The sequence below is a fragment of the Monodon monoceros genome, unplaced genomic scaffold, assembly GCF_005190385.1.
Source record: "Monodon monoceros isolate NGI ecotype Baffin Bay Population unplaced genomic scaffold, NGI_Narwhal_1 Super_Scaffold_13, whole genome shotgun sequence".
Classification (NCBI taxonomy): Eukaryota; Metazoa; Chordata; class Mammalia; order Artiodactyla; family Monodontidae; genus Monodon; species Monodon monoceros.
The window spans coordinates 51,278,091-51,302,873 of NW_021703769.1; the positions used below are offsets into that span (position 1 = coordinate 51,278,091).

Genomic DNA, 24,783 nt, shown 5'->3' on the forward strand with positions numbered 1-24,783 from the left:
TGCAAATTTAACCCACAGTGAGGGACTTCCCTGGTGGCACGGTGGTTAAGAATCTGCCTGCCAATGCAGGGGACACAGGTTCGAGCCCTCGTCCAGGAGGATCCCACATGCCGTGGAGCAACTAGGGCTGTGCGCCACAACTACTGAGCCTGCACTCTGGAGCCCGCGAACCACAACTGCTGAGCCCAAGTGCCACAACTACTGAGGCCCACCCGCCTAGAGCCTGTGCTGCGTGACAAAGATAAGCCACTGTAATGAGGGGCCCATGCACTACAACAAAGAGCAGCCCCCACTCGCCACAACTAGAGAAAGCCTGTGTGTAGCAACGAAGACCCAATGCAGCCAAAAATAAATAAATATTTTTAAAAATTATAAAAAGTAAACCACAGTGAGACACTACTTCTCACACATGAGGCTGGCTATAATTTAAAAAACCAACCAACCAACCAAACAACCCCCCAGAAGATAAGTGTTAATGAGGATGTAGAGAAATTGAAACCTGCTTATACTGCTGGTGGGAATGGAAAATGGTGCAGCCACTAGGGAGAACAGCTTGGCAGTTCCTCAACAAGTTAAACATAGAACTACCATATGACCTAGCAATTTCACTCCTAGGTATATACCCAAAAGAGTTGAAAACAGGGCTTCCCTGGTGCCGCAGTGGTTGAGAGTCTGCCTGCCGATGCAGGGTACGCGGGTTCGTGCCCCAGTCCAGGAAGATCCCACATGCCGTGGAGCGGCTAGGCCCGTGAGCCATGGCCGCTGAGCCTGCGCGTCTGGAGCCTGTGGTCCGCAACGGGAGAGGCCACAACAGTGAGAGGCCCGCGTACCGCAAAAAAAAAAAAAAAAAAAAAAAGAGTTGAAAACAGGTATTTAAATAAATACTTGTACACAAATATTTATAACAGCATTATTTATAGTAACCAAAGAATAGAAACAACCCAGAAGTCCATCAGCTAATGGATGGATAAACAAATTGTAGTCTGTCCATACAGGGAAATATTATTCAGCTGTAAAAATAATGAAGTACTGATACACAGGGCAACATGGATGAACCTCAGAAACATAATGCTCAGTGGTAGAAGCCAGATGCAGAATGCCACATATTTTATGATTCTGTTTATACGAAATATGCAGAATGAATAAATCCAAAGTGACAGGAAGCAGGTTAGTGATTACCAGGGGTTATGGGGAAGGAGAAATGGGGAGAGACTGCTTAGTTGGTGTGACATTTCTTTTGGGGGTGATTAAAATATTTTGGAACTAAATAGAGATGGTGGTTGAACATTCCAAATGTATTTAATGCTACCGAATTGTACACTTATAAGGGCAAATTTTATGTTATGTATATTTTATCACAATAAAAATAAGTAAATAACCAGCACCACTTAAAACTATCAAGGTCATCAAAAACAAGGAAAGTTTGAGAAACTGTCACAGTCTAGAGAAACCTAAGAAGACATGATGACTAAATGTAATGCTGTGTCCTGAATCAAATCATGGAACAGGAAAAGGACAGTAGGTTAGAAATGAGGAAATCTGAACTTTAGTTAATAATAATGTATCAGTATTGGTTCATCAGGCAAATGCACCATACTAATGTAAGATGTTAACAATGGCGGGGGTGAGGGAGAGATGGAATATACAGGAACTCTGTACTATCTTTGAAACTCCTTTGAAAGATTAAAACTGTTCTAAAATCAAAAGTCCATTGAAGGGCTTCCCTGGTGGCGCAGTGGTTAAGAATCTGCCTGCCAGTGCAGGGGACACGGGTTCGAGCCCTGGTCTGGGAAGATCCCACATGCTGCGGAGCTGCTAAGCCTGTGTGCCACAACTACTGAGCCTGCACCCTAGAGCCCGCAAGCCACAACTACTGAAGCCCACGCGCCTACGGCCTGTCCTCCGCAACAAGAGAAGCCACTGCAATGAGAAGCCCGCGCACCACAACAAAGAGTAGCCCCTACTCGCCGCAACTAGAGAAAACCCGCATGCTGCAATGAAGACCCAACGCAGCCAAAAATAAATAAAATTAATTTATTTTTTAAAAAAATTATCGAAGGGCTTCCCTGGTGGCGCAGTGGTTGAGAGTCCGCCTGCCGATGCAGGGGACACGGGTTCGTGCCCTGGTCCAGGAGGATCCCACATGCCGCGGGGCGGCTGGGCCCGTGAGCCATGGCCGCTGAGCCTGCGTGTCCGGAGCCTGTGCTCCGCAATGGGAGAGGCCACAACAGCGAGAGCCCCGCGTACAGCAAAAAAAAAAAAAAAAAATTATTGAAAAAGAAAAAAAGTTAAACATTCACTTGCCTTATGACTCTATGTAATTCATAGGTATTTATTCAAGGGAAAAGAAAGCATATGTGTCTTTATAAGGATTTCTACATGAATGTTCATACCAGCTTTATTTGTACTAGCCCCAAACTGGAAATGCCCAGAACAGGTGATGTGTAAATAAACTGTGGTGTATCCATACAATGGATCTACAACTCAGCAGTAAAAAGGGATGAATTACCGATACAGGCTACAACCTGGATGAGTCTCAAAATAATTACGCCAAGTAAAAGATGCCAGACAAAAAGGAGAATATGTTGTGTGATCCCATTTATATAAAACCCGAGAAATACACCTGTGTACAGTGACAGAAAGCAGAGGAATGGTTGCCTGGGGTAGAGGGAGTGGCAGGAGGTAGACATTACAAAGGGGTGGGACACAGGAAAACAGGTGGCAGATGTGTTCTCTGTCTTGATTGTGGGGATGGTTTCTTGCGTGTATACACTTGTCAAAGCTTATTAAATTGCACAGTTTAAATATGTGCATTTTATCTTATGTTAAAAAGCTGTTAAAAAATGTAAAAACTGAGGGAGGAGGCTCGGTGCTCCCTCCATGCCCTGCCAGCTACAGTGGTTGTCAAGTGCTGTCTGCCCATCACAGCCTCCACTGTGTGTGTCAGGCATCACAACCTCCACTGTGACATTGAAGAATCTAAGTCCGCATCACAACCTCCACTGTGACATTGAAGAATCTAAGTCCCCCAGAGGTTGAGTAACTTCCCAAGGTCACAAAGCTGACTGCTTTAGAGACTGCACTAGGTGCCCTGTGCACACCAGTTTGCCCTAACTTACACCAGATCTGGTGGACTTCAGGCAGCCTGTTGTGTCAGCTCTGAACTGGGCATCACAGCCAGCACAGAGCATGGGAGGAGGGCAGGGGACGTGGCCTTTCCTGAAAGACCTTTCACTTCACTGGGGTGAGGCATTGTACTCCGACTCACTCATTCAGTCTCAACATGTATGTTCTGAGAGCCTGTGTAGTGCCAGATACTATTGTAGACTTGGGGAGAGAGTTGAGTAGGACAGAGAAGGTCTCTGTTTCCACGGTGCATACATGTCCAGATCAGAGACACAGAAGAGAAGCAAGCGAGATGTTTCCAGGTCATACTACGAAGAAAATAAAAGAAGGTGATATGACAGGGAGGGGCTGGGAAGGGTCTGCTTTGGTGCAGATGGTCCAAGAGGCCTCTTCACAAAGATCTGAAGAACTTGGGAAGAGCACTCCGGACAGAGCGAACTACTTGTGCAAAGACCAGAAAGCAGGAAGAAGGTGGGCGTGTTCAACAGGAAGCCAGGGAGGGAAGATGGAGGGAAGGGAGCAGAGGAGGCACAGCAGGCGCAGCTCAGAGGGCTGAGTTTTCTTTGAACAGCGATGGGAAGCCATTGGATAGTTTTTTTTTTTTTTAAAGCTTTTTTGTTTTTAGTCATGCTTAGTGATATAATATTTTATTTTATTCTATTCTATTCGCCATGCCACACGTCTTGTGGGATCTTAGTTCCCCGACTAGGGATAGAACCTGGGCCCCAGGTTCGACAGGGCAGTGAAAGCGCCCAGTCCTAACCACTGGACCCCCAGGGAATTCCCAAGAGATACAATTTTAGATGTGGTAAAATTAACCCTTTTTAGTGCACAGATCTATGAGTTTTGACAAACAGCTACTGTCATGTAATTACCACCACAATCAAGATATAGAACGGTTTCATCACCCCCCAAATTATTTTGCACCCAACTCTTCCTGGCAATCACTGATTTATGTCTCTATATTTTCATCTCATTCAGATTGTCACATAAATGGAATCGTACAGTATGAAGCCTTTTTTTAAAATAAATTTATTTTATCATTTTTGGCTGCGTTGGGTCTTCGTTGCTGCGTGCAGGCTTTCTCTAGTTGCGGCGAGTGGGGGCTACTCTTCATTGTGGTGTGCGGGCTTCTCATTGCGGTGGCTTCTCATTGTGGTGGCTTCTCTTCTTGCGGAGCATGGGCTCTGGGCGCGCGGGCTTCAGTAGTTGTGGCTTGCGGGCTCTAGAGCGCAGGCTCAGTAGCTGTGGCGCACGGGCTTAAGTGCTCCGCGGCATGTGGAATCTTCCCGGACCAGGGCTAGAACCCATGTCCCCTGCATTGGCAGGTGGATTCTTAACCAGTGCACCACCAGGGAAGCCCTTTTTAAATATCTTTATTGGAGTGTAATTGCTTTACAATGTTGTGTTGGTTTCTGCTGTACAGCAAAGTGAATGTATACATATATCGCCATATCCCCTCCCTCTTGAGCCTCCCTCCCACCCTCCCTATCCCACTCCTCTAGGTCGTCACAAAGCATCGAGCTGATCTCTCTGTGGCATGCAGCAGCTTCCCACTAGCCATCCATTTTACATTTGGTAGTGTGTATATGTCAGTGCTACTCTCTCACTTTGTTCTAGCTTCCCCTCCTCCCACTGTGTCCTCAAGTCCTTGTACAAAGCCTTTTGAGTCTGGCTTCTTCCAGTTAGCATAAGACATTGGAGATTCATCATTGTCCTTGCGTATTTTAGCTCTTTGCTTTTTTAAAATTGCTGAGTGGTAATCCATTGTGTGAAGGTACCACAATGTGTTTATCCATTGATAAGTTGAGGGGCACTTGAGTGGTTTCCAGTTTGGGGCAATTATAAAGCTGCTCTCAACATTTATGTATAAGTTTTGTGTGAACATAAGTTTTTATTTCTCTTGGGCAGATACCTGGGAGAGAGACTGCTGAGCTGTACGTTGTGTATGTTTAACTTTATTAAGAAACTACCAACTGTTTTTTCAAAGTGGATGTACCATTTCATATTCTCACCAATAGTGTATGAAAGCCCAATTTGCTCCACATCCTTTCAAGTCCTTGGCACTGTCAGGGTTTTTGTGGTTTTTTGTTGTTTTAGCTATTCTAATAATTGTGTAGTGATATCTTGTGGTTTAATATGCATTTCTCTAATGACTAATAATCTTGAGCATCTTTTCCTTTGCTTACTATTTGTAATGAAATAAAATTCATATTTTAAGGCAAGACAAGAAGATTTAAACATAAATTTTTTTCTGCCCATTTGGGCCTCCTCTCTCCCCTGTAGTGTGCATTGTGTATCTGCATTATGCATTAACCAGACCTCCCCAGCAGCAGAAATACCTGCTCAACCATAAAGCTCAATTTTTCTTCTTCTGATGCCAGTTATATAACTCCTTAGAAAACATTCCTTTCTCAATCTTGTCAGGGGTCATGATGCAGATATCTTTGGTGAACTTTGTGTGCAATGCCAATATAACATTTCCCTTAAAGATAGCGATTGGTGCAGAACACACTGGGTCAGATGATCTGGGGAGATACTGGGCCACACCTAATGGAAGTTCTTAGCTTAAATACCTACTTAGGACCTTATTAATGTTACTTGTATTCTGTCTATTTTGCAAGATTATAGTTTCTTGTATTACTGAATATGTGACTGAGCCTCTGATGAAAATGACTAGGCTACTTGAAACAATTGATCAAATATACAGTTCTATAACATTGAAGATTTTTTTCTTTTTTTGGCCACACCGCGTGGCTTGCAGGATCTTAGTTCCCTGACCAGGGACTGAATCCAGGCCCTTGGCAGTGAAAGCTCAGAGTCCCAACCACCGGACCACTAGGGAAGTTCCAAGATTGATGATATTAATAGTGTAACTCTAGATACGGGAAGAAGCAGTAAGAGAGAAGCATTTCCTGGACCATAAAAGACTAGAAAGACAGGCAAGGTGGTCCAGAGGCTTTTGGCTACTGTTAACAGTCCAATGATAGCACATTGCGTGGCCTATCAATGAAATCCTTGCTTGACCTGGGTATGAGCATTCCTAGAGCCGTGGGACAAACTGGTCATGAAATGCTTCCTAAACCTTGGTAGAAATTAAGATGGAAAAGGAGGAGATTGTAAAACAAAGAATGTTGCTCACCATCCAATTCTACAAGAATTGAGTCATTAGTCACTACAGTCACTGATTTACAACACACCCTGAAAGAAATTAAGACCAATATCAGGATGAGGCATTTTGTGCTCTGGGAAAACTGGCAGAACTAGCTCTCAGATATTTTCGGGAGAAAATTTTATGAACTCAGTTTCTTGCATCTTCCCATACTTAGAAAAGCACTACAACCATTAACTAAGATATCTGCTCCTTGTGAATAGCAGTAACCTTCTACCAAGATGTATGCTTGACTGTACCTACCCCTTAGTCAAAATCACTACATACTAGCCTCCCCCTTTCCTCTTTGGAACATCCTCAGAGCTTTCTGAAAGACTGTCTCCCTGATTATAATCCTCAGGCTGGCCCGAATAAACTATGCATTTCTTAGATTGACTATTGATTAAATTTTTTTGTTGACATTTGCTATATCTTCCCTTGTGAAGTATCTGTTTTAAGTTTTTTGTCTACTTTCTTGTCTTTAATTTTTTTGAAACAATTTTTGACTGGGCCATGTGGCATGCAGGATCTTAGTTCCTGAACCAGGGATGGAACCCATACTGCCTGCAGTGGAAGCTTGGAGTCTTAACCACTGGACCACCAGGGAAGTTCCTTTTTCTACTTTCTAATTGGATGGGTTTTTTTTTACTGAGTTTTGAGAGTTTGTTATGTATTTTGGATAGAAGGCTTTTTATCAGATGTGTTTTGTGAATTTATTTTTCTAGACTCTGGATTATCTTTTCATGTTCTTAGTGTATTGAAGAGCAGTTTTAAATTTTGATGAGGTGCAATTTATCAAAAAACATTTTTTAAGAGGATGATACTTTTGGTATATCTAAGAACTCTTGTTTAACCCAGTCAGAAAGTTTTCCCCATAAGTTTTCTTCTGGAAAAGTTATATTCGGTTGGCCAAAAAGTTCATTCCGGTTTTTATGTGCGATATTAACGAACTTTTTGGCCAACCCAATAGTTTTTAGGTTTTACTCTTAGGCAAGGGTGGAGGTTCATTTACTTTCATTTCCAACTGTTCCAAAACCATTTGCTGAAAGATTATTCTTTCTCCACTAAAGGGCTTTACCATCTTTGTTCTAATGACCATGTATATGTGGGTCTATTTCGGGACTCTCTTTGAGGTCCCGTGCCTTTATGTGTCTGTTACTTCGCCAAAACCAATGCAGGGGCGGAGGGCGTCCCGCGGGTGTAGTCCCTCGTCTTCGCCTACCCTTCTGGGCTCAGCTTACTTCGCCTCCCCAGCCCTTGCTGTCACCTATCCCCAACCGTGGCAGCCCAGTAGAGAAGACTCCCAAGTTAGATCACAGCTCATCTGGCCACATGTTGGGCGCGGTCCTCACCCCGGAGCCGCCCCCTCCCTCCACCAGGAGCAACAACAGCTCCAGCGGCCAGAGTTCACGGTTGCCAGGACAACCGCCGGCGCGCGAAGACCCGGGCCAGTTTCCGGCCTGTTGTGAAGCGTGAGACGGCTGCGCACGCGCAGATGGCTGTCGGGCCTGCTCTCGCCGCCCCGCGGTCAGCCCCTGCCTGCGACTCGCAATCTGTGGCCTCAACTGCTTCACGCTGCAGGCGCTTCTTGCGGGTTTCGGACGCGGGCGCGGCCAGCCATTTTACACATGCCAGAGAGAAGTGTGCTGGGCACAGGACCCAGGCTGGAGACCCGGCTTCGTGATATTATGTACATTCTTTCTAGAGGAGTTTAGGAGGAAATGAGAAGTAGTACGTACGGTGCCTCGCACAGCGTCAGGCACTTAGTAGGTCCTTAGGACGTGTCAGCCAGTGCCAAACGTCTGCAAACTGTGTAAAGTGGGCCCGGCCGCCAGGCGGGGCGGGACCCCACGCCCCCTCCCTCAGCGTCGCGGGACGCCCCCTGCCGGCTGCCCTTTCTCTGGTGCGCATGGAGCATGCGCACACAGCCCGGCCGTTTCGCCTCCAGTCCTGTTTGGCCCCGGCTGCGCGCCGTAGAGGGCTCCGTGCATTGCCATAGAAACCCATGAGCGCTGAGGGGCAAGCGGTGGAGACTCGGGGATCCTGAGGACCGGGGCGCCATGTCTTTCCGGGACCTCCGCAGTAAGGCAACCCTGACCCCTGTGACTTGTGGTCCTCCCGAGACTCGGGGCTCCGGCCCGCCGGGTTCCCTGTCTGAGCCCCGCTGAGGCTCTCACGCTGGAGCCCCCTCCCGGGCCTCTGCGGCTCGGGGGCGCCCCTGTCCCGCCGCCCCCCAGGCTGAGCGCCCCAGCCCTGTCTCATAGCCCTTTCTGCGATGATGGGAGGTTGTGTATGTGTATGCGGCTAGTGCGGCTGAGGAACCGAAGCTTTAATTTTATTTAACTTTAATTGACTTATGGGTTTGTTCGCTACTGTATTGGAAAACGCAGAGACCGTTTTTGAGTTGGGTTAGCTTAGAGCTCCGGGAAACGAACAACAACCGAGGAGGGGACTGGTGAATAATAATTGAGGCTTCCGTTGTTTCGAGTTTTTATGATCTGCCAGGTAGTTACTGTCTTATGTGTGTGTCCATCGTTTCATTCACTCCTCTGAACAACTGTGCACCTGTGTTTAGAGATGAGGAACTGGGCAGAGAGAGGTCAGGTCAGGGGACACAGGTGGTAAGAGCTGGCGCTGAAGTGTGAAATCAGGTTGTCTAACCTCCAAAGCTTGCATCTTTTCTAAAGGGGCTGGTGAGGAGAAGGGAATCCAAGTGCCTTTGCTAGGAGGGTGGGGTAGTGGAAGAATGGGGAAAAGAGAATTAGTTACTACTACTTTGGGGGACACCTGTTACATACACACCAAACATTTTACATTCAATATCTTATTTTAGTCCTCACTGTAACAGTAAGGTGGTTCGTATAAGTTTCTGGATGAAATACTTTGAGGCAGAGAGGTAAAGTAGTTTGCTTTAGGTCACACAGCTAGAACTGGGTGGAAACGAGGATCAAAAGGTAGGACTGTGAAGGAATCTCTTGCCTTTTATACGCTTTCATTTTCTGAATCTGAAGCAGTTCAGCCAACTGGCTCCACCTGCATAGGTGTAGCAGGTGATTGCCGATTTGGTGTGATCTGAGGGGCCTCTTTAAGGCCAATTTTCTAACAATTGCTGGTGCCTGAAATTTCCCCATTAAAGATTACTCCTTTCAGTTGTGAATTGCTCTTTTTTCTATAATGGAAATATAGGAAGAGGCATCACATTTTATTGATGCCTATTAGCACTATTGTGTGAATCTGTGCCCTTTGGGAGTTGGAGGTTCTTGGTGACCTTATGTTGTAGAGACAAGTTTCTCCTTCCTCATAGTTGAGGGAGGCCAGCCTTCTGCTAGGGGACGTTGAATGGAGTTGTGTTGGTTAAAGTGTACAAGAAGGGGATTTCTGAGCATTTTGACCTTAAATGAATGCTGTACATTATGCAATTCATGGTAAGATTCTTATTCACATTGTCTCCATTTTAACAGTAATACTGTAGAATTAACAGAACTGCACTGCTACTTAGCGGCAAGAAGTGTTTAGGGCTTACTGTGTGATGGGAAGGCTGCTGCTTTATTTTCCATTGCTCTATTTAAATATCCCCCAAAACAGCAACAGAGGCCCTCTGCTTCTCTTTCCTCTGCTTATACCTTCTCTTCTGTTGTCTTGTGAAATCCAGACTAATCTCCAAGGCCCAAGTAGCTTATTTGTGAATGTCATTGGGACATCTTGAATATCCACCTTCAAGAAGAGTGAAGACAGACATTATTTAGCCAGAAGCACACTGAATACAGGTCTTAGCACATCGTGGGAACTAAAAAGATGTTTTATTTCCAAGTCTTGCTTAAAGCTTAGTGATTGCAGCATCTGGTATCAACACGTATTAGTATTACTGTTTCTTTGTCTCATAATACATCTAAATATTGCTCAATAGTTCAATCATTTTCTTGAAGATTTCTCTAAATACAATGCAACTAATGTTTAAATTTTGTGTTATTAAGGTCCTATATGCTCAGTGGGAAAAAAAAGTCAACTCAGAAATAACACAAAAAACACAGAAATAACACACAAAACTTCACCCTACCACCATCACACCCCCCCCAAAAAAAACCCACGGTTAACATTTAAACCGTGACCAGGTAATTCTCATTTTGAGTGGTAAAGAGAAAGATATCCAAGAGATAAATGAGGTATCCAAGAGAGAAATTAAATTCACAGCCAATCCCTAAACCCCATTTCAATGTACAGTTTCCTCTTCTCCCATTGAATTTAAATACATGTTTTTCAGGAAGCAGATTAGGTATTTTAACTTTTATCTCTTTTTTTCTTTCCCTCTTAGAGAGTTGATAAATAGTCCATAAAAGTGTCAGTAGGTTGGGAGTAAGAAGAGGAAGCAAAGTGTCTGCATTCATAAGTCGTTGCTGTTTGACGAGGAACTGACTACATTGTGTTTTACCTTGGACAGACTTTACAGAGATGATGAGAGCCTTGGGATACCCTCGACATATTTCTATGGAAAATTTCCGCACACCAAATTTTGGACTTGTATCTGAAGTGCTTCTCTGGCTTGTGAAAAGGTTAGAACTGCACTTTACTGAGGTCTTAAGAATGTATATGAGATGTTGTTCATTAGCTACCTAGAAACAGGATGCTTTTGTGTAACAAAAGGAAAAGTTCAATAAAATTTGACAGACTTGGTTGTAACCTGTTAAAAATCAGTTGAGTTTGAAGAATGCTGTGGGAGAAGGGAGTGTACCAGGCAGCGGTAAAAGGAGAATGTTTCTCAGTAGGAAGCCGACACAGGGGTGCTGGTCCGCATTCTTCTTCATCCCCTCACCTTCATCAGGGAGTGACAGGACCTCCTCACACATTCTGCTGAGTACCTGGCTTGGAAATAATTTAGATTTCATTTTGTGTGAAAAATCTAATATGATTCAGGGTTGGCAAACTTTTTTACTAAGGAGGTAGTCAATATTTCAGGCATTGCAAGCTACATAAGATCTCTGTCATGTATTCTTATTTTTTTTATAACCTTTGAAAAATGTAAAAACCCTTTTTAGTTTGCGGGCTGTTCAGGAAGAGGCCAAGGGCTGCCATCTGTTGACCCCAGTGTGTCATCAGTTACTCGAAGAAAGGAACTCCACTGGGTCAAGGGCAGGCAGCCAGAGTAATAGTTCTGATTATTTTAATGGAACTTTACAGTCTGAGATAGATTTAATTTTGTAAGCTGAGACCCGAATTTGATTTTTGAAATTTGTTAAACCTATTTTTAGGTGAAGATTTGTTCTCTTGAATGTTTGGTATTTTGTGTTGCTTCTGAAGCCTTTCTTACTCTTACTGCCTTAGCTGGGGACTCAGAGAGCTTCCTGTTACAGATCCACTGTCCTCTCAGTTGCTTTACCTTCTCTTTTGTGAACTTTATACTTAATTACCTTGTGTCTTCTCTCTCTCTCTCTCTCTCCCTCTCTCTGCAATAGGTATGAACCTCAGACTGACATCCCTTCTGATGTTGAGACTGAACAAGACCGAGTTTTCTTCATTAAGGCAATTGCCCAGTTCATGGTTGGTTCACAGTTTTTTGATGGAGTTGTAAAATTAAATACATTAGAAGGAGATGAAGCCTAGTTAGAGCTGCTTTCAGATTTCTTTTTTAAAAGTATTTTCTCCTTCTCTTTTTTAAAAAATTAATTAATTACTTTTATTTTTGGCTGCGTTGGGTCTTTGTTGCTGCGCAGGCTTTCTCTAGTTGTGGCGAGCGGGGGCTACTGTTTGTTGCAGTGCACAGGCTTCTCATCGCTGTAGCTTCTCTTGTTGCGGAACACAGGCTCTAGGCGCGCAGGCTTCAGTAGTTGTGGCACACGGGCTCAGTAGTTGTGGCTTGTGGGCTCTAGGGTGCAGGCTCAGTAGTTGTGGTACACGGGCTTAGTTGCTCCGTGGCATGTGGGATCTTCCCGGACCAGGGATCAAACCCATGTCCCCTGCATTGGCGGGCGGATTCTTAACCACTGGGTCACCAGGGAAGTTCCAGATTTCTAAACACACTCCATTACCAGATTTCTGTGGAGCCATTTTACCAACAAAGTTTTCTGGGTTTTTTGTTTTTAATTTATTATTTGTTAAGAAATTTAGAGTCCCATGCCCCAGCGGCCATTGGTCCCTACAGTCAGGCTGTGTTAGCTGGCAGGACCATTTACGTTTCAGGACAGCTAGGCATGGACCCTGCAAATGGACAGCTTGTGCCAGGAGGGGTGGCAGAAGAGTCTAAACAGGTTCTTACAAACATGGGTGAAATTCTGAAAGCAGTAGGCTGTGAGTTCACGAATGTGATAAAAACACCTGTTTTGCTGGCTGACATACTGTCAATAACATCTACAGGCAATATTTCCAGAGTAGTTTTCCTGTGAGAGCTGCTTACCAGGTTGCTGCTTTGCCCAAAGGAGGCCGTGTTGAAATTGAAGCAGTAGCTGTTCCAGGACATCTTGTGACAGCATCACTTTAAGTGGGCCCAGGGTTATTTAGTCTGGAATTTAAAAAATGTTTTAAAATTAACATCTTAATTTTTACAATCTTTGTTGCAAAGTGTAAGGTTGACTGAAATATCTGAAGTTATTATGGAAATACCATATAATAAGGGGAATTGAACATAAATTGAAGATTAATGATGAATCTAGTTATTGACATTACAGATTACGCTTACATAACACTCGTATTACTGGACGTGGGAAAAGAGACATGCATAGTTACTCAGATAAATAAAAGTAAAGGGAAGTAACATACAGGAAAGATGAGTTACTATTCCTGAGAAATAATAAAGAGCACACCTAATTAAACCCGATTAGTTTAATGATGTGAAATATTTATTTTTCATGTCAGATATATGATCCTGCTTTTACTTGAGTAAAATTAAAGTATTTAAGTATTCAAACCTAGTAGAGCTAAAGGAGAAGAAACTGGACCAAAATTTTATATAGATAATATTTTTCTAATGGAAATTAAATAGCATGCAGATTTTAAAAAAGAATTTTATTTACTTATTTTTGAATAGGTAATATATTTTATGGTTCAAAAATTTTTTTAAATCATGAAACAATATAGAGTAAAATGACTTTCTGTTCTGTTTGCCATCAGCCCAGTTCCATTCCCAGTGATCACTATTCTTAATATCTTTCAGAGTTTCTTTAGGCATAATTAAGCAAATAGACTGTATATTCCTTTTCCTTCCTCTTACACAAATGGTGGCATACTGCACACCACCGTTTAGAATCTTGTCTTCATATAACAGTACATTTTGGAGAACTTTTCAAGTACACATAGAGTTTCTTTATCCTCTCTTACACCTGAGTAGTATTGCTTGCAAGTTTATACTGTAACTTATGTAATTTATACAGGTAGGCATTTAGGTTGTTGGTAACTTTTGTTCTTAGAAGCAATGCTGTAACAAATAACCTATACACATCATTTTGTTTGTGAATATGTATATCCCTAGCATAAGTTCTTAGGATTGGAATTGCTGGGCCAAAGGACATATGCATTTGTAATTAATTTTGTTGTCATTTACCAAATTGCTCTCCATCAAGATTGTATCAGTCAACATACCCACTTGCGATATATGAGTAACTTGAAAGTTTGATTCTTAAAATGATTTGGTTATATCCCTATTGTTGGCAGTGACATTTTCAAATGACCTACATGGAATTTGGTTTAGATTTTATGTGGAATGGGTCTTAAAGTTTTTTTTTTAATCTGAAAATAGGCCACTAAGGCACATATAAAACTCAATACTAAGAAGCTTTATCAAGCAGACGGGTATGCAGTGAAAGAACTATTGAAGATCACCTCTGTCCTTTATAATGCTATGAAGACCAAAGGTATGGAGGACTCTAAAATAGGAGAGGAAGATATCAGCAAATTCAAGTTTGACCTTAGCTCAAAGGTAAGGACAATGCAAGGCTTGTAGTGAGGGATGGAATGTTTATTTCTCAAACACTGGAATGGGCTATATCAATACAGCATCACTTCTTTCCTTACTCCTTGACTGAGGGCCATTTGTTAGTTTTGTGCTCATCAGCATTTGGATCAAAGCAGAAGGGACAATAAATTCAACTTTTTATTGAAAGCCTGCTGCTATCTGCCAGGCACTCTTCAAGCACTGGGGATACAGGCGTGAACAACGAGGACAGGAATCCTCTGTTCCCGCGGCTCAGTTGGGGGAGCCAGACTGTAAACCGCAAAGCAGAAGGAGTAACAGGTCAGATGGGCTGCATGTGTGGAGGATAGTAAAGCAGGGAAGGGGCTGGGGTGCCGGGGGAGGTGTCTTAAATAGAGGGCTAGGACAGCCTCAGGGATTGGGTGACGGTTTCAGCAGAGATCTGAAGGAGGGAAGGAGCAAACCATTCAGTGGAAAGGTGTGCTGTGTGTGTTTGAGGAAACACAAGGGGGCCATGTGATGAGAGCTGGGAGGGGAGGCAGCCTCAGGCCTGTGGTCCCTGGAAAGCCACTGTCAAGACTTTGACTCTGAGGTGGAAAATCGTTGAGTTTTGAACAAAGAAGTACATAATTTGAAACTTCATATTAAAAGGATCACTCTGAAAAAAAAAAAAAAAAAGGATCACTCTGGCTGCTGGATTGAGTCGGACTGAAGGGGGAAAAAAGGTGGAAGCCCAGAGACCTGTTAGAAAGCAGGAGGTGACAGCGCCTTTGAGCAGAGTGGCCGTCAGGTGCTCAGCTGAGCTTGGGGAGAGAGTGAGCTGCCAGGCGTCGGAGGACTCGATTAAAGCAACAAGCCAAACATGAAAGCTGTGTCTTTAATCACTAACTGCAGTGGTATAAGCAAGGGACTAAAGCCAGAGGAAGTGTCAACTCCCTGTTTCATAAGACTGCTTTGGAAGTTTTAATGCCCCCTGAGGTGTGGGAGAAGGTGTTTGCCCCACCTTCCCCAATAAGAAAGCCTCAGCAGAGGCACTGAAGAGGACCTGGACCCAAGGCCTCAGATAAAGAGACCTAGGAATGCAGGTCTTTATGAGAACATGACTGGCCAGAGGGCCTGGTTCCTTGACTGCAACTCTCTTCAGAGACTGCAGGGCACTGGTGTTCGAGCACAGCTTTCCCCAGGAGGCCTGCCAGGTAAAGCCTCCAGGATTGCCTGTGGTCAGGCCTGAAAAACCACACACAGGAGCCAGATCCTCACTGGGAGGAAGTGGTCAGAGGTTAGAGCATATTTTGAAGGTAGGTCTTATGGATTGGGTGTAGGTTGGAAGAAAGCAGACAGCACAAGGAAGGTCCTGAAGCAGCTCTGTCTGGTAGCGCTTCCGTGCTGGTGGATGTGTTCTGTGTCTCTGCCATATGATACGGTAGTCGCTAGGCACATGTTACCAGCATAACCAAGGAACTGAGTTTTAAGTTTTATTAAATTTTGAATGGTTTAACATTGAAAATGGCCACATGGGACTAGTGGGCACAATATTAGATATCATGGCTCTAAAGTTTTGGGTGTGAGTTCCTGCAAGGACAAAGTTGCCGTCTACTGAAGTGGAGAAGAGTTTGGAAGGAGCAGGTCTGGCAGGAAAGATGAGTTTGGTTTGGGACATGTTATGTTTGCGATGTCCACGAGGTGTCCAAGTGGAGATGTCAAACCTCAGCTCATGGCTTTAATCTTGGTATCAGAGCTGAGAGCTTGCGGGGAGTGTGCGTGGAAGGGAGGTCCGGGGTTGGGGGTGGTGTGCGGCTGGACTCTGCTGAACTTCAGTGCTGAGAAGTGGGGCGGATGAGAGGACTCCCAGAGAGGAAGCTGGGAACTCGCTGCTGGTGAGGAAGCAGCTATTCGAGAGGAGTCCTGAGGACTGAGGAAATGGGAAGGAAGTTGCCAGCTGTGAACCAAGAGTGAGAGTTGTCAGTGGTTTGAAAATGAAAGAGGGTGGGAATTCGTTGTTTTGGGGAGAGGGAGAGGGAGCTGAGCTGGGAAATGTTTGGGCTCTTTGGAAGTTTAGTGTATTCATGGAAGAGGGTGTGACGTGTAGATCCTAAGAAAGAAGCTGTGCCCAGGGCCAGATCATCATCATCTTCACAGCAGTGCCTTGTGGGAGCTTGTAAGGCCTTCATGCCGGTGAGCTCATTTGAGCTCACAGCAGCCCGGTGAAGTGCAGCCTGAAGGCAGAGAATGAGGGGACAGGGAGGGTTAAACATAGGGCATCAGGGTTCTGTGGTAGGCATGTGTCCCTCAGGTTGCCCCTCCTTTGCTCACCCCACCACTGCCAGGGTCCCTTATTATAGGAAGCGTGTCAACGTTCGCAACCCCCACACCTCCTTGTTGCAGAGTACATTTGACCTGACATTTGGGTTTTTCAGGTGGCCTGGTATTGGTCTAATTTGTACTTAGATCAGTGTTTCCTAAACTGATGTTTTGGGAACTCTCTTCTCCAGGATGTAAATATGTGTCTTGTGGAAAATGTGTTCTATAGTCAAGTAAGTCAAGTATCCTGACTGGAGGTGGGAACCTATATGAACAGATTGATTCTTTCTGAATGCCTAATAAAAACCTGTCACTGAAGTTTCTGTTTTTGATATTTTCCTTCCAGATTGCAGATTTGAAAGCAGCCAGGCAGCTTGCTTCTGAAATCACTTCCAAGGGAGCATCTCTGTATGACTTGCTGGGCAAGGAGGTGGAGTTGAGGGTAAGCAGTGTTCAGATAACTCAGTTACCTCCTTAGCTAAGCAGATTTCCAAGGTTTCTTTTCAAATTCTGTTTTTCCCTGTTCTTTTGATTTCATTAAACGGTACCTGATTAAATGAGCTACTGTGTGGGAAAGTAATATACGTATGGTGTTTGCTGCTGTTTGTGCTTCTGGGGGGCTCTGGTCTGTTTCTAATACCTTTGACATCTAGTTCAGGAATGGCAAATATGTGCCTGTTGCTGAAACTTTCCTCCTTGTGCCCGTGGCAGACTTTATTGATCATGATGCTTTCCCCCGGTACACTCAGCCTTGGCATTCTTCCCAACAAAATGCTCTTCTGAGCCTGTGGTTCCCAAATCTTGTTGCCCAGTGGAATCACCTGGGGATCTTTACAAACTACTGATGTCTGGCTTCCATGCTGATGTCATTGGTATGAAATGTGACTTGGGCACTGGGAGTTTTAAGTCTCCTGGGTGGTTCTAACGTACAGCAGAGTTTGGGAACCAGTCATTAATCTAGGTAGTCACTACCAATCATTTGAAGTTGATGTTACAGTTGAAACTTATTTGCAGTCCTTATTCTAGCCCATGCCAGTCAAGGAGGATGCTCTGTCCACTGTGTTTAAGGAGCTGTTGAAGAGTGGGTTCGTAAAACACCCTTGGAGCTCCTATAGAGCTTTTTAAATCACCCAGCATCCAGGTCATCCCCATACCAGTGGATCAAAATGTTTGGGGGTGAGAGCCAGATTTTTAAAGATCTCCAGGTGATTCCAATGAGCAGCAGAGTTTTGGACCTACTGGTTGGAGAAGAAATGGAGTGCTGTTTAATTCTTACCTGGGAGGATTTATGGCATTTGAAGCATACATGCTCATATCTAATGTTTTTGAATTAAATGCACTTAGTTCATTCCATTCCCATCAGGTGTATCATCCGTGACTGCTCTCTCACTGCCTTGCCTGTGTTCTGGCATTGCTGCTACAGTGTAATGGCATTTTTCATTTCTGCCCTAGGAACAGACTGGAAGCGGGGGACTTGGTGCTAGCTCACCATCCCTGCTCTTGATATATTGCCACCTGGTGAAGTGTAGTTGGCAGAACAAACCTGACATAATGTCTGACAGCTAATTTAGATAAGCAATGAGGCAGCTCCCGGCTTTCCATGTTTTCTGTTTATAGTGCAATAGTGCACATATCTACACGTGTTCCTCACAGTCCCAGAGACAGGAGCTGGTCACTTGCTATTTGCCAGCAGAGCCCTGGCTTCATTGTGAGGCTCAGCAGGATTCTCCTGGGGGCTCTTTTAGTACTGTCCTGTAATGAATTGATGGAGCAATCAGAGGCCGAACTGTTGCCATGGAAGCCAAGAGACCCTGAATGTAGGACTTCTCAAATTCTGTGTACAGTCATGGTCTGAGGAAGATCCCCTATCCAATATATGTTTTTCATACACTCAACAAAATATTCATTGAGGACCAACACCAATCACAGGCAAGGAAGGCACTGTGCTCTGTGTCCTTGAGTAAGTCACGGTCCCTGCCCTCAGTAGTTTTCTACTGTGGGGGAGGTAATGTACACTGTGGAATAAAGGAAGCACAAGACAGGATTTGATAAAGTGCTCCAGGAACCCCATAACTGCATCTGCAGTGAAGTCCCATGTTTCGGAAATTTCCAATACTGATATGATAGGCACAGATGCCTCCCTTGATGGTTAGTGGTTAGTGCTAGGGGCAGGACCGAGCTGATTCTTCTCGTTAGTTACAGTTGTCAGTAATGGGCAACTTAGAGGGACGTGATCACAAAGAAGATTGTACAGGCTGGCAGTGGGTTCAGACGGCAAGTTGAGCTGCACTTGGTTTGGGGTCACCTGAATGGAATGCAAGTAAAAGAAGCAAATTTTGGAGAAAAGATTCTGGATGGTGAGTTCAGGTTCCTATGGTGTTAGGGTACAGGGGGCCTGTGGCTGGAGAAGGGGACCTTGAGCACTGGAGAGAGGCCAGGCTGGCCGGAGGATTACAGAAGACACTTGGAGGAGGTGATGGCGGGAGTGCTTTTGCATCAGAGACCCACACAGTAATGAAGCTTTTGAGAACCAGTCCATAAGCCATATCTAGACAGGGGAATTGGTCTTGAGAATTCGTCTTCTGAAAAAATAATTTCGCTTCATTGTTTCCAATAGGAACTGAGAACAGAAGCAATTGCCAGACCTCTGGAAATAAATGAGACTGAAAAAGTGATGAGAATTGCAATAAAAGATATTTTGGTAAGATACTTTGCTTTTATTTAATGTTTTTATGCCTGGGACTGGAAAATAGTTCCTGGCTCTACAGGACAGAACAAGCCAGGCCTCATAACAAAGAAGGGACAGGTTAGTGGGGAGGTGAAAAATTTAGAGCACATTCTAGAATAGTTGGTGACTTACTGTTATTTTTCCCCTCATTACAAATATGAACCATTTCTCCTGTTGCTAAAGTTTTGCTAGTTTTATTAATTTAATAATTCTCTTAAATTCTGCAGTAATTTTAGTAAATACTTTATGGACTCTTCATACTTGATTTAACCAGTTCCTCACTGCTGGGCGTTTAAATGATTTCCAGATTTTCTTAACTTTAAACAGCACTGTATAAATAGAACGATCATCATCCTTTACTACTTACCCATGATCAGTTGTTATTTGCTTATCTCACCTATATCACTCATTTGGAAAGCAGAAAGTGAGGGGGACTCAGACTACTTGGGTTTGAATCCCTCTGTGTGATTTTAGGCAAGTTACTTAACTTCTTTGTGCCTCACTTTCCGCATCTATAAAATGGGAGGAATGGCAATGCCCACCACACAGGGTCCTTGTGAGCATTCATTATGACAGTGCGTGGCACATAGTAGGTATTCAGTCGTTATTAGAGATTCATTTTATTCAGTAGACACAGACAGGGGGGCCTTACGTAAATTAAGAATAGTTATAAAACAAGAATTTGCTGTGAGTTGTACAAAACTCTTAAGATTGGTTTTTATAGTACTCTTATCATAAAACAGTAATACTCCCTGCGCAGCCCAGCACAGAGAGTCAGAGCCTCAGCAGGGTGAGACGTGCAGGGTAGCCAAGATGGGAGATGGTTACATACAGGCAGGTTGATCAAATAAGTAAATATATTAAAGATAATGGAAGCCAAGGTTCTCACTGTTGGAGAATGGAGTTACAGATATGAAAAGGGAGAAAATTAGATTGAACCCTGAAATAGGAGATGTTGGTTAAATGCATGCATTTCAATATGTAGATAGATATAGGAATAAATTTTGTTGTGTGTATGTACGTGTAGCATATTTATGTACATACACATGCACACCCACATACACATTCATACACTCCTTAGCTCTGAGCATACCTAGCACCCAGATCTTGGCTTCTAAATGCCATTCTCCACTAAAATGAAGCAGGGCTCTTCAGGAGAGATGGCTGATTCCAAAGCTAGGATAAGAAAGTACAAGATCTTCTTATGCCAGAAAGCAAGGAAGTGCTCAAAGAGTGTCAGAAGGACACAGAAGCCAGCTTCCCCTGGCCACACCAGGGACAGGATAAGCATCAAAATGAATGAATTATAGTAATGGATTATAGACCATTGAATGAAATGGGAGATCTTGAGTTCTCACTGATAAATGAATACATTGAAAACTGACGAAGAGCAGGTTTTTCACATAGTTTCAAAGTAGCTCCCTACAAAATACTTATTAATTACAGAGAGGAAAAGAGTAATGTCATAGGAGAAGCCTGACAGAGACCCTCTTAATCCAGTGATCAAAGGAATATCACCAGTGATGGAGCAAACCAGAATTATGCCCACCTGATGGGATGCAGGGTTCAGTGATATCTGTGATATTCCTGCTAGGGGTGTGTATAATCAGACAAAGGCAAATTGAGGGGCATTCTGTAAATTCCCTGGCCCCTACTCTTCAACAGTGAAAAGTTCATGTTCCTGTCATGAACATCCAGGAGAGGTTGAGGAGCCATTCCAGACTGAAGGAGGCTAAGGAGACCTGATGACTGAATGCCAGCGGTCACTCCCATCTGCTGTTAAGAACTTCATGGGGACAGTGGGTCTGAGGGTTGGGTGGGGGTGGTGCGTCAAGAGTTTATTTCCTGTCTTGATGATTGTGTTGTGGTTATTTAGGAGAAAGGCCTTATTTGCAGGAAATACACATTAAAATATTTAGAAGTGATGGAGCATCAGGTCAGCAGCTCATTCTCACCTAGGTTAGGAAAAAATGTTTTGTATTATACTTCAGCTGTTTGTAAGTTCCTGATTGTTTCTAAATTAAAAAAAAAACTAATGATAATACTTGTGTGCTTGTCAGTGTTCTGGCTGAATCAGGTTAGCATGGCATGAATGTGCCTTTAGCACTAAGTCAGTATTAAAAATGGAACAACCAAATGAGGGCACAGTTCATTTCTTGGTGAACACCTCTTAAGATATCTTTTCGTTGCTGGAAAATATACATGATATTTGATAATTCTAAAAACAAAAGCGAAACAACAACATGGATACTTAAAAAGGGTTATGAAATATAGGCCATTTATTTCAGAAAGCTAGAGAAAATTTATTGTGTTTATTACATTTGTCTTTTCTGAGGAACAGAACCTTTTTAAAAATCTTTATTTTTGAGGTCAGATAGATTCACTAGGTTTTAATCTGACTTTGATTCAGAGAAATAGTTGCCATCAACCTGAGTTGTCTGTTCAGAAAGGAGACCCACCTTGTCTTCCCCTGAGAGTGAACTCACATCTCTGCTGTGGTTTTTAAAGTACTTGCAGCAAATCAGTGGTTAGTGATAGATTAATCTTCATGAAAGCATCTTCGAAATGGTTAGTGTACTTAGACAAAAAAAATTAAGCCATAAAGTGTTGATAAAAGTGACTGCTTCCAAATATGCACTGTCTCTGAGATTCGTGGAGCGTGTCTGGGCTCCTTAGCTGATTTCTTTGTGGACCGCATAGTGTTTCAGAGGCCTGCAGGTAAACAGTCAGTAAACCTTCATGGGGCTACACACGTGTAAAGTCCTGGAGGGGAGGACCCCACCTTGGCCATCCGGAACTTAACAGCAGAGTTGGATAGTCCCAGCCTGGGGGCGCGGGGAGCAGTTCTACACTTGGCTGGTTGAGTTGCAGATGTCATTCCTAGGGCAGCAGATTGCAGCTCTGAGCCACAGGCCTTGACCTGGCCCGCTTCCCAGACAACACGAGTGTGAAGACAGTGCATTTACTCAGACTAGCCCTGCCTCAGATGAACTTGCTCTTATGGGAGGATGGGGAGGCCTGTGGTTTTCAGCAGAGATCTCTCTTTCCCTTCACGCTGCCCTCTTGCTCAGGGGCCTGTGCCACACTGCTGCCCAGGCTCCCTCCCCAAGGCTGGGTCACACCGGAGCCACCCAGGGAGCCACTTTCTGCTAATGGAGTGGTTTCTCTGTTTAGTTCAGTCTGCGGTTCAGCTGCCTGGGAAGGGGAGAGGAACCTTCTCTCAGTCCCAGCAGGCAGCGCATTAGAGCTGGGACCAGGCGGCATTTCTTTTTGTTCCCTTCTAAGTAAAGCTAAGATAGAGCTTGTGTGTGCATGTATTCTATAAGTCAGTTATTTGTAGCTGGGGGGTAGCCTGAACTATGTAAATGAAGGCAAACCAACCCTTCAGAGTGAGGTGTAACCATCTAAACAAGTGAGGTGGCAGGAGGTTTTGGGTCCCTCTTTGGAAACACCTTCTCATGGAAAAAAAAAGTAGATGATTCTTTCTAGGCCTATGTGATGTTCCTCCTGGAAATAGTTGGTTAAACGAGTGATGGCTTGGGGGAGGGTTTGCTCTGTTTGCTTCCCCTTGATTCTGTTTAGTGAGGTGTTGCTGGGCTTGAGAGGTTGAGAAGTCCTGCTCTTCCAAGAGTCAGGTCGTGGTCCTTATTGGCACATTTGTCTCCTTCATTTCCTGTTAAATGTAGGTGCAGGTTCAGGAGACGAAAGACCTGCTCAATAATGTAGCCTCTGATGAAGCTAACCTAGAAGCCAAAATTGACAAGAGGAAATTAGAGCTGGAAAGAAATCGGAAGCGACTCCAGACTCTGCAGAGTGTCAGGTAGATATGAACACCTGAAGAGTGAGTAGGACGCTGTCTCTGCAAGTTAAAGCAGACTGAGGGAATATATCGTCAGTGGTATTAACCTTTCAAGCAGTGGGAAAAGCCCGGCATAAAGATGTCTCTGCTGCAGAATGTATGTGTGTTTTTAACAGGCACACTGCTAAACTCATTCTCTTTACTGCTTTCAATATGTCTGGAAAACTGCTTAGTTGTTGAACCTCCCTTCTAGCTTTTATAGCTTCTTGGAACGCAAGGCAAAGTAAGTAAATCCAGATGGCGAAAGTTATACAAGGCCTGGCTCCTCAGACCTGTGACTTGCCATAAATTAGGTGGAAACAGAAACATACTCCCATTTCTTGGTTTGAGTAGATTTTACAGTTTATAATTCCTCACTGGTAATTCATCCTTCCTCTGACTTTCCCTTTCAAGTGTGTGCCTCACATTTTCTTGGAGCCCACACTTGCCCCCACAGCACCTCTTTCTTGTGCCTTCCCTTTTTCTCTCACTTTGTACCCTCCTTCCTTTGCTTTGTTTCTGTGTTGCCCTTCCTCTCTTTTCATTCTCCCGTTATTTTTCTCTCTTTACTCCTTCCTTTCTCCAGCTGCTGTATTCGCTCTGAATGTGTCTTGCTTTTTGGGGACACGTGCCTGGCCCACACTCTGGCTCCTGTCCTGAGATCTGCAGGAAGGCAGCACCTGGGGGCAGCAGACAGTAACCGAGGGAGCATCAAGGCTTCCTCTTTGCCAAGGGCAAGCCCACACCCCTTCTGCCTCTGGATCAGGGCCACCAGATAGATTTATCTCATTAAAAACTTCTGCCTTTCAAGCATAAATTCATTTTTGTTAAGCCTCAGATCTTTTGTTTTTTTAATTTATTTTTATTTTTTTTATACAGCAGGTTTGATTAGTCATCAGTTTTATACACATCAGTGTATACATGTCAATCCCAATCGCCCAATTCATCACACCACCATCCCCACCCCCCCGCGGCTTTAACCCCTTGGTGTCCATACGTTTGTCGTCTACATCTGTGTCTCAACTTCTGCCCTGCAAACCGGTTCATCTGTACCATTTTTCTAGATTCCACGTACATGCGTTAATATACGATATTTGTTTTTCTCTTTCTGACTTACTTCACTCTGTATGACAGTCTCTAGATCCATCCACATCTCAACAAATGACTGAATTTTGTTCCTTTTTATGGCTGAATTCCATTGTATATATGTACCACAACTTCTTTATCCATTCATCTCTTGATGGGCATTTAGGTTGCTTCCATGACCTGGCTATTGTAAATAGTGCTGCAATGAACATTGGGGTGCATGTGTCTTTTTGAATTATGGTTTCTCTGGGAATATGCCCAGTAGTGGGAGTGCTGGATCATATGGTAATTCTATTTTTAGTTTTTTAAGGAACCTCCATACTGTTCTCCATAGTGGCTGTATCAATTTACATTCCCGCCAACAGTGCAAGAGGGTTCCCTTTTCTCCACACCCTCTCCAGCATTTCTTTGTAGATTTTCTGTTGATGCCCATTATAACTGGTGTGAGGTGATACCTCATTGTAGTTTTGATTTGCATTTCTCGTATAATTAGTGATGTTGAGCAGCTTTTCATGTGCCTGTTGGCCATCTGTATGTCTTCTTTGGAGAAATGTCTATTTAGGTCTTCTGCCCATTTTTGGATTGTGTTATTTGTTTCTTTAATATTGAGCTGCATGAACTGTTTATATATTTTGGAGATTAATCCTTTGTCC

General features: G+C 43.8%; 1 protein-coding gene across 1 annotated transcript in view; it reads left to right on the forward strand.

The window, feature by feature from the left end:
* Positions 1-8,200: 8,200 nt before the first annotated feature.
* The window catches only part of CLUAP1 (clusterin associated protein 1), a 35,113-nt gene continuing 18,530 nt past the window's right edge, over positions 8,201-24,783 (forward strand). Inside the window, exons 1-7 of the mRNA XM_029220842.1 lie at positions 8,201-8,359; positions 10,716-10,827; positions 11,728-11,812; positions 14,004-14,183; positions 16,825-16,920; positions 19,096-19,179; positions 22,893-23,021. Of these exons, the coding sequence (XP_029076675.1) occupies positions 8,338-8,359; positions 10,716-10,827; positions 11,728-11,812; positions 14,004-14,183; positions 16,825-16,920; positions 19,096-19,179; positions 22,893-23,021 (708 nt within the window). The 5' untranslated portion in view covers positions 8,201-8,337. The remainder of the gene's footprint in view (positions 8,360-10,715; positions 10,828-11,727; positions 11,813-14,003; positions 14,184-16,824; positions 16,921-19,095; positions 19,180-22,892; positions 23,022-24,783) is intronic.